We start from the raw sequence: 10,723 nt of genomic DNA, 5'->3' as shown, positions 1-10,723 counted from the left end.
CTTAACTTATGATATTTGGTTTGTAAATGTTTTTGATAATTATTTAAACCATTTTAATAGTTCTTCCACATTCACATTGAGTATCTTCATAATATAATCTATGGTGATTCTTCTTTACACAATCTTTACAATATGAGTCTTTCTTATCTCTACTATAGTGATCACTATTAAACTCTGAAATTTTTTTAATTTCTTTACATTTAAGACATTCTTTATCTTCCAAAGTTAATTTTTCTATTTTATCATATAATTCTTTATGATATTCCCTTTCACAATCTTTGCAATTATAATGCATTCCATCTTTCCTATTTTTATCTTTATAAAAATTCATTTAAATCTTTAAATTCTTTGCACTTTGTACATTTCTTTTGATGCGCCATTAATATATAGAAAATTTATTATTACAGTTTTGACTTCTTCAATTCATATTCATAAAACTTTTCCGGTTATTTCTTCATTATTTAAAATCTTTTATACTATAAGTTACAGGATCTGTGTTATTAATTTGATAAATCACAAAGATTTCTCTTGACCAATTGTTCTTATATTTGTTCGAAAATGTTTGTTTTTTACTAACAATTCTTACATGATCATCGAACTTTAAATTTAGTTTTCGTGTGAATTTCAGGTGGAACATACTTGAAAACGGTCTCTAAAAAACTCTTTTTCTGCATCTTTATCTACGTCTTTAGGCTTCATTTTGATTGTGCTATGAACAGTATCGTTATAATTGTTTACGATTTCTTGAAGAATATCGATCCATTTAAAGTTTTTATTAATCTCTCAAAAGAACCTTCATTCTTTCATTTTTGAGTTCTGTTATATCTCTCTACAATACTTGATTTCTCTTCGTTTTCAGTATGATAATAAATCTTAATGTTGTATTTCCTCAAAACATCGTTACATTCTTTATTTTTAAACTCTAAACCCTTATATGTATGAAGTAGGTTAGGAGGTTTGTGATTGATCCTTATGGCATCTTTTACTATATCTTCGAAAGCTTTTGAAATATCCTTGCCGTTTTTTCTTTTGATAGCTCTTTGACCAAGCATATTTTGAGAAAGTATCAATAACATTTAACATATACTTAAATCCATCATTTTGATCTGAATAGTTAGGACATTATAACTAAATCTGCTGCCCATAAATCGTCAATTCCTAATGTTATAATTTTTCTCTTTTTAAACTTTTTTCGTACTGGTGCATGAATTTCTCGAGCTTCAATCTCTATCTCATCTTTAGTCTTCAATTCTTGCTTAAACAGGTTTTTGGATTTGGATTCTTTATAAACTTACTCTTGTTTGTCTTACATTTTGAACATTTTGCAGCGATTCTATACAATCCATTTTGAGTTTGAACGATTTTTGAATCTATATTTTCGTTTTCTTTTTACACTTGTGACAGTGAGAATTAAATCATCTTTCCATTTACATATCAAAGTTTCCAAGTTTATTTAATTCGTCTAATATATCAGATTTATAGCCATACGGTACTGTATCGATCTTATTTTCTAGGACAATTCTCTTATCATCTTTAGCGTTCAGTGCCAGCTTGTTTATTGGTAACAGTGTACAAACTCATGTTTATAACTTTTGATGACTGTCATCTCCCTAAATTCTTCTTTATCTTCGAACAAACATCTCTTCAAGTTTTCGATATTTATTGTTTTATTTACAACGCTTCTCTTAATTCCTTTACACCTAACTGGGTTTTTATCTAGATATTTGTACGAGTACATCTTAGACCTTAAACCACAAAAAATTCTTCTAAAAACTTCGCTATTTAACTCATCTTTGAATTTTCCCTATTACCTTCTTATTTTTAGTAGTGAAACATTCATGATCTTTTGGATAATCACTTGTATCAAAGTCATCTATATTTTCTTTAATAATTTTAAAAGGATCACGTTTCAATTCTAGAAAATAACTGTCTGTATCCATGTAACAACAGATTCAAATCTGGATCAAACCTCTTTAATTTATCGTAATAAAAACTCGTACATTAGCAATTTTGATAGGTCAAGAACTGAAAATCCTATGTAGATCGGTTTGTTAAATTTAACCTTTTGTTTATACATGTGACTCGCTATACAGTTGTCGTCAAAGATAGTGAAGCTTTTGAAGTTCGTTTTTCTTGGCCTGTTTCATTGAAAATTCTTTCATTTCCTAGTCTAATATCGCATCTATTTTCGCACATTTTCCATACTTTTTTCCAAAAAAACTGAGTTGTTCATCATCAGCTTATAAAAATCCTTCTCAAAGTCACTTGTAGCTTTGGTCCTCATATTAGTATTAAAATCAATGTACTCATTCATAAAAGGCTTCTGATCGAATGCAATAACTCTATTCACATGTTTCAAAATCATACCTTGTTCCAAATAGAACTTCAAATTTCTCGAATGAACAACGTATTCAGTTTTATCCAGTAGAGTTGTGCAAAGTTTGTTTTTAAAATGTTCTGGAGCAAGAGGTAAATCCTTGTGATGTTCGTGTAAATTCGTTGGATATCCAAGATCAACTTCGAGAATATAGCCATAATCTTCGTCGCCAGTGAGTTCCAAAATTGTTTCTTTCCATTCTTCAGTTGTGTAAGTTTTTGGATCCATCCACTTGATATCACTAAACGGCAGTTTTTGCATTAGGCCATACCCATAAAGGTTATTAGCATCAACGTATAACAAATAGTTTTCGGGCTTTGTCTTATCGAAATCTTTCAAATATTTGTTATTTGCTTTCACATATCGTTTAATACACTGAGAAATGCCCCCGCGAATGCCTTTTTCAATCATCAAATACATATTATAATCGTTAATTAGCTGAAGCTCAATTTTCGTTAATTTTAACATTGCGTCCCATGCGAGACTGGGAGCTGTTAGATAGTGTGCCGGATCGAGTTTATAACAATTAAGGCAAATGTTTCTGAAATTTTCGAATATATCAGCAAGCAATAAAACATCTTGAATGTTATAGAGATCAGAGTAATTTCCTAGATTTTTCTCTTTTAATTTGTTCCAAACATTTAAGTAGTGTTGATAATCTTTCTCAGATATGCTCTCGTCTGTCAAAAGTGAATAGAAATCTTGAATTTTCAGCTCTTCTTTGTAATCAAGTTTTTCAATATTATCGATAAATTCATAGGGAAATATTCCTTTTCCAGATAGAATTTTAAAAATCTCGTCGTCGTCATTTGGCTGTCTTTCTATTATTGAGATAATAGAAAGACAGCCAAATGACTGAATGAGTTCAGTCCATCTTGTATAAAATGATTTGTATGTTTGAAGTCTTCTCTCTTTAGATTTTTAGCTAACTTTTCTATAGACGAGGCCATGAATCTGAACGTGTCTACAAACGAAAACTTGATGAATTTTCTTGGCTTATCACCTTCGAATTCATAGCCATATCCAGAATTTACAGAATAATTCATATATTTTTCATCGGTGTTTGCAATCAAATCAACATTTCCATATTGTTTAGCCAATTCTTTTATGTACAAATGAGTATCGTAATTTGACATATTGTGGCAGAAAACGGGAATATTCTGAGGAAATTTCAAATTTAGATTGCAACATGCATGAGCTGCGCCTCGAAACTTGCCGGTTAAATGACAATGATCTCTCACTTTATTATAACTCTTATCTTTCCAACTATCAGGAGTAAAACCATACTGAATTGACCCAACATCATAAGCAGACCATTCACAGATATGACAAACGTTTGAATTTTGATATGAAATTTCTTCTTCTTCAGTTAATTTCATAGGTTTCATGTTCTTAGAATTATATTTTTTCGCTATGTATTTCGATAATTTATTGAGTTCTTCAAACAATTTTGTCGGGACGTTTTTCAAATCTTCTTCATTTTTGGCACGATAACATATCGGTTTGTACATGCGATTGGTCACATTCGACACTAAATATAGAGTAAAACCATAAGGAATGTGCCTCTGAATCTTGGTTGTAGTCGATCTTTGTGGATTGTTCTTGCATGTCGGAATTTTTTCTAATATGCTCTCAAAGTCCATATAAATTACGTACGGATGGTTAAATTTCTTTTGATAATTAGTAAATTTAGTTGTTTGACCTGGAAATGGCATAATTGGCTTACAAACTTCATGATTTTTACAAATTTCTAAGTGATCTGTTAAATCTCCAGATTTGTAAAAATGGCTTAAACATCTTCTACACAAAAATTTTCTTTCTTTATGTTTAGACAACTGCGAAGAAACAAGCTTATTTAAATCGGTTATCAAAACATAATGAGATTTATCATCTTGTTTAACATACAATAAATCAATGTTTGTTTCAGCGTCATATTTTTCAGAAATTTGTAACGGAACAATGTTAATATTTTCATCAAAACTGTAGACATTGATAGACATTGTTGGATACTTATACTTGGAATTGTAGCTTCGTTTTTCAAATATTTGTATATCTTTCAGAGACATTGGATACTCAAAACCTGAAAATATTTCGTCATTCACAAATTTTTCGTATTGCTTTACACGTTCACAGTCTCTTTCTGGTTTTTCAATAGCACATCTTATTGAGTAAATAAAGCAAAAATCATCTCTATTTTTTATATTTATACAAGCTTTTTTATCTTTGATATTCTTTGGTAAATCGATGTATGATCCTGCATTCATCATTTCGTGTTTGTTAAGGCTCAAAACTAGTTGTTTACAACTTTTAAATGTCCATCCGGAACCTTTATTTGGATTATTCGTTTGTTCTCGATGTGTTAATTTATTAAATTGCTTAGTAATAAAGTCGTTTACGTCAAAGATTTCGTCTGCTTTGATAGTAAAATACATTAGACATGTTTGCGGTTCACCATTCACTAAAGTTCGTTCGTATTCACATTCCAAAGAGAGATAGCCCTTCATATTTTTAACATTTTCTTGAAATTTCTCGATTAAACTTTTAATTTCTGACCGCATAATTGAAAGATATTTGTAAATTGACATGGAATTGTCGTTCAAGTTTGTTAAAATGTATTGCTTGAAAAGACCGTGTATTGAGGATAAAACTTCTACATCAATGATATTTTCGGATTTTACTTTAAGAGTTTTATCAATTTCTTCGATCATTTCAGACTTGGTTTTATCGTTAGTACCGATAGCCAACTTTTCAGCTATTGAATGAAGTTTTTCATCATTAAATAGGTCGAGATTTTTCTTTTCAACTTTGAAATTTCTCTTTAATTCACGTAATTTCTCAATATTAAACATGTTTTCGTGATCGGCAATTTTATTTTCTCTAGCCCATTGTCTTAAATAATTTAGTTCATTATCGTAAATTTGCTTGTTTTTTTTGTGACTTTTAGAATTATAATGGCGATCATAGTTTTTTCTTAAAATTTCTATTTTGCAGAACGGACATGATATTTTATCGCGCTCCATTTAGATAGAAAAATTTATTTAACTAAATGGTGCTTGTAAACCAACGATTGCGCCGGGTTTACAATAATTGCCGAGTTGGAAGATTGTAAAGTACACTTACCGAACAGATTTTTGACTGTTTTGGATGAAAAAAAGATTAAAGAATTAAACAAAAATGAAAAATTACACTTGGTTGTTACTGGAAAGAAGACTATTAAAGATAAAGAAATTATAACAATTAACTTTGTAGAATAAAGTCTTAACTCTAAAACTTGCAGTCCCTCCCCACGTCATAGTACTGTTTTGATAACCATAGTTGGTGTCTTTCTTCATAGGAATCACATGGAATATTATCTACAGTAATACCTTTTGTTTCACACAAAATGTGGCTATATTCTATAAGAAAAATTCTATAATGCTCTTTAATGAATTGTGTTGATAAATCTTGATACTCACAAAAATTCCTAAGAAATTCATCAATTAAGTCTTGATTATCTTGAAAGAACGTATAATATGGGAAAAATTTCATAAAAAAACGATGAAAACTCTCTGTTTGTTTATTTTTTACTTTCTTTTCAATATCTTTCGTAATTATATTAAATATGTAATCCCTTACTTTTTTAGTTTTTTGCCGATAGTAAAACACTCCATTAGACGTTTTTTTCTGCAAAAGACTTTACAAGTTCTTTGAATTCTGTATCATTTAAGGAAAGTATCAACTGTTCTTTAAAATGTTTTGGTAATTCGTTGAACTCGTTAAAATTGTCTTTCTTTGTAAGTTTTTGAAATGCTAGAAACTGAAGAGAGCTTGGTGAGTTCATGTTGTTTATTTAGTAGAAAAGTTTTTTTATTAAAGTACAGTATGTTTTTAGTAAAATGTTTTAAATTGATTAAATTTTATTAAGATTTCGAATATTCGTAGCAGATTTGACAACATTTTACAAAGCACAGCTTAAGAAAGTAGAAGCAAACAGCTGTAGATTTGGTTAATTTTTCATTCCACAGAGTAGATAGTAATGTGCCGATCCTGGATCGCTTTTGGAGACGAACGACTGTAGATTCGGTTAATTTTTCATTGAGATTTGCTGTGTTATTTCTCAGCTTCCTTTATGGTACATTGAACAGTATTTTACATTGCTTTTCGGTTGGCTCCGAAAGTGCGCCAGGAACCCCATATTACTATCTACTTATATATATATATATATACTTCCCGATATACTATCCAACTATTCAATATATCAGTTGTAGAATATGAACTTATAAATTTTCAATTCAAAACTGAGGAATTGGCAGTAATGGAAATATTCGAAAATAACTCATTGTCCTAAAATTAAGGAAAATACACGGTGTCATACAAGGGGGAAGTCCGAGAAGAGATTCTGGTAATAAAGAGATTCTGCCAATAAACTTACCTTAACTTTTATACGGTTACGTTCTTTGTTACCACAGGATTAACAAAATTAAGTAAGTATACTTTAAAATATACTTTTCGGAAATTTACTGACACTACAAGTATTTGCACGAGGAACGGTACAATAATGTTTACGCTCTTCATTGCAATAGTCCTTAGTATGGAGCAAAGCTTATCACAGATGTGGGAAACCAAGCCAGACAGGGAACAGGAGTTTAACTGTAACAAAGATTAGTAGAAATATCGATGTCTGAGTTTAAGTAATAATATTTTCCAAACCACCAATTATGCTTAGAAACTGTAATGGTAAGAGGAAAATATTGTTTGCGGATATCAACAGAATAATTCTTTAAATTAATTTCCTTGCGTTTTTTTTTTTAAGGAGAATAATTATTAATGCAGATATTTTAAAAACCGTTATTGATTAAGGCTTAAAATTCTTCTGCAGTTGTTTTGTTATACTTTTCAATACTTTACACTACTTAGTACTTCATATCCTTTTGTAACCAGCTATTATTTTGAGGATATTATATATTCAGAATAAATTGCTACTACGGTCCATGTAGTAATTCAATAAACCTACGGGTCAATCCATTCTTGTGAGAAAACACTAACCACTAATCTCCATTATGAAATTTTTATTATTATTGATAAATTATGGCTGAAAATTCTACAAAATATACTGTCCTCCCAACAAAGTAACTAAAACCAAAAATGTACTCCTAATACGTGCATTTTTATTTGCGGGTTCTACGCAATCCGGTGATATCTCAGATTCATTAAACAACTTAACATGAGAGTTTATCCATCTTACAAAGGGGCACGAATCCTGGAAGACGTTTATAGTTGATGGAGATCCACATTCGAGGTACGGAAATTTTGCCATTTCACAAGTTCTAACACTGGCTAGATGTACCATCATCATTGCCACCCCTCTTAACTCACCATCGCACAATAACCCTCCTCCAGAGTCTCCAGGACACATCCCAACATCCTCAGCAGGCTTCACACATATGTACCTTTGTACCGAAGAGGAGCGCAAAGTTGATAATTTTAGTCTGAAATCGCAAATGCAGGGTTTCTTCACTAGCAAACTATGCGTTTTTCTCACTTGATCGTCTTTGCTTTTTTCTTTTTTCAGTACTATCCCGAATCCTGTAAATTTGCACATAAAGTAACTATGATAGGTCCATGGTTGGGACGAGAGCTTTACTTTGTTCACGTTGAGTGTCAAATTAAACCTTTGCTTGGTCTTTATTACACTTATGTCGTAATCGGATTCTCTGTTGTACTTCGGGTGCGCATAAAACTCTACACTCTCTAATAATTGCGATCCTTCTGTCAGATTCTTGTTAATTACTTCAGTAAATGAATTACCGCCTGCATACACCATTACGGACGTAACATTATCTGAAAAGTTCATCAAACAATGAGCTGCTGATAAGACCCATTCGTCAGTCAGTAGAGATCCTGTGCAAGAACCAAGCACTGTATCACCCCTATAAGACAACAGTAACACGGAGTATGGACTCTCCTCAGGTGTGGTGACGTTGAACTTATCTTCTCTTTTTCGCTGCTCGAATGGAAATATGTTGTCGTTCTGTTCACACCCGTCTACAACCTTCACATTTGAGTCATTGCGAAACTCCTCATCGTTTATATTGTGGAAACTCTTATTTTTGCAGTTCATAGACTCAGCTGTTCCGTTTAAATGTGGACTTTCCGGCGGACTTTCATTCGTATCACCGTATGGAACATCGAGTTCGGTATTGAGTATTGAAAGTAACAGTTTGGTCTGGTTATATTCAAAACTTTTTGTAGTCGTTCCCACACTAAACAAAACCGTTCTCGTAGTTGTAGAATTACTAAAATCTATGTTGTATCTTTCATTTTGACCTTTCTCACAGAAGGAAATCACCCAATATTTATGAAGTAAACAAAAGCAAATCACAGAATTCATGATGTCATAAATACACACATTTCAGGAATATAACTGAAATAAGGAAACAAAATATTTGAATTTAAATTTAGATAAATACAATAAATTTAAAGTACTACATAATTTTGGACCAGATTTGTTCTATGTTTATTTACAACATTGTATTTTACTGATTGACATATAGATTGGTTTGTATATCAAATATTAACATATGTTTACTGCGCCTTCACGATCAATGTATTCTTATTTAACAACGACTAGCCGAATACCGTAAGTATTGCAATTTACTACATTTATATATGGATCTTTTTAATAGCTCAGATAAGTGTAGAATGGATTGAGGTCTGCGTACATGTATACACGTTTGTGACATTATCTTTTTAGTTACATATTTATATACAACTTGTTGACATAAATAAGGAAGAGAACTGGCCCTAATATTGATCCCTGAGGGACACCATAGGGCATCTTGACCCTATTAGACAGAGCATTCCCAAATCCGTACGCATTGTTCTCTATCTTTAAGATACGACGAGAGCCAATCGTACGGCAAACCCCTAATACCACTAGTTCATAACTGGTGCAGCAGTGTCGCATGATGCACACAGTCACAGGCTTTGGAGAGGTCGAGAAATATGCTCATAATACGTTCTCTTCTCTCCAGGCCATCGACAAAATTATGAATAAGTTCAGTTACGGCATCGATGGTCGATTTGTCTGTCCTAAACCCGAACTGTTCAGGACAGAGAATTTCGAAGCGGTCAAGGAATTGTTCAACCTGATTGAGGAAAGCTTTTTCAAAAACTTTGGAATGGAAAAACTTTGGATGGAAATTGGACGATAGTTGCTTGAGGTGCAAGGATCGTCTTTTTTGCAAACTGGAATCACAGTGGATATCTTCAGTACGGACGGAAATACACCCTGTGCAAATGAGAGTTTGATTAATTTTGTGAGTGGTGTCAAGTAACTGTTGGTTAATGTTGGTAATTAACAGTTACTTCACCAGTGATATAAGTAGTGTTGTTGCAATTCCTTTTATATTTCTTCTGAGCTGAGCCATTGATACACAAGACAGTAGCTATTTGTGTTGGTGTCACGTAGTCACGAATATGAACGACAGTAAAACGTCTTCAACTTTCCCTCAAGGATAATACTCAACCTTGACCGAACTGCATACAATGGACGCCCTAGATCCGGATATATCCGGTTACATCCCGCCATGACCTGTCATAACAAGTCTACCATTGGCGGTTGCCAACCCACGGACTCGTGTCTTTCCACTGAATAAGTAATTAATTACACTCCATTAGGTTGTGAGTAAAATATATATGAGGCGTACACCCACTTAATAGGTGTTTGCAATTGTAACATAATAAATAGAAAGTGTACCACGTATCAAAAATACTTTATTACAAATGATTTAGTATTCTATTATTTAGAAATTGAACCTTACATTTTCTAACTATTTATTTATTTTTAGTAGCCTTACATATAATATAAATATATTGTAGTTCATATAATACAATACAAGCACAATAGATAATTACTCCCGAAAAGAAACCATATCTGAGAAGCAATTTCATTGCTTGTGTATTACCATTAATTGTGTGGTTACCATTAACTCCCTCAAAAGTAGTGTAAATTAACTTTTAAACCCCTAATAACAAGTGATCATAGAGTAATACATATTGTTAGTTAAATCAGATTTTATTAGCAAACATTAACACAAACATAGTGTACTTATTCCTAAACGTTGATATAAATTACATAAAAATATTAACTATATAATGTAAGAATTTGAATTCTGATAGTTTAACAGACAAATAGTAATCTAAAGACAATTAAAAACACAATTAATACAGTAATTTTAAACTGTGTGACGTAAACCGCTTAAAATGTAAGTACATCAAAGTTACATCAAATATAACCAAGCAATAAATAAATACATTACAACCAAATAAATATCTACGATCCTTTATACAAATTCATCAGGTGTT

At 31.6% G+C, this 10,723-nt stretch overlaps 1 protein-coding gene across 1 annotated transcript; it reads right to left on the bottom strand.

The window, feature by feature from the left end:
* Positions 1-7,408: 7,408 nt before the first annotated feature.
* Positions 7,409-8,890, bottom strand: LOC124360535 (chymotrypsin-like elastase family member 2A). The gene has a single exon (XM_046814247.1). It carries the CDS (start codon positions 8,745-8,747, stop codon positions 7,458-7,460), a length of 1,290 nt encoding a protein of 429 aa, XP_046670203.1. The 5' UTR covers positions 8,748-8,890; the 3' UTR covers positions 7,409-7,457.
* Between the last annotated feature and the right edge of the window lie 1,833 nt (positions 8,891-10,723).

The sequence above is a fragment of the Homalodisca vitripennis genome, chromosome 1 (genome assembly GCF_021130785.1).
Source record: "Homalodisca vitripennis isolate AUS2020 chromosome 1, UT_GWSS_2.1, whole genome shotgun sequence".
Taxonomy (NCBI): Eukaryota; Metazoa; Arthropoda; class Insecta; order Hemiptera; family Cicadellidae; genus Homalodisca; species Homalodisca vitripennis.
Note: the sequence above shows the minus strand (reverse complement) of the source record. Positions and strands in the feature narration are given on the sequence as shown.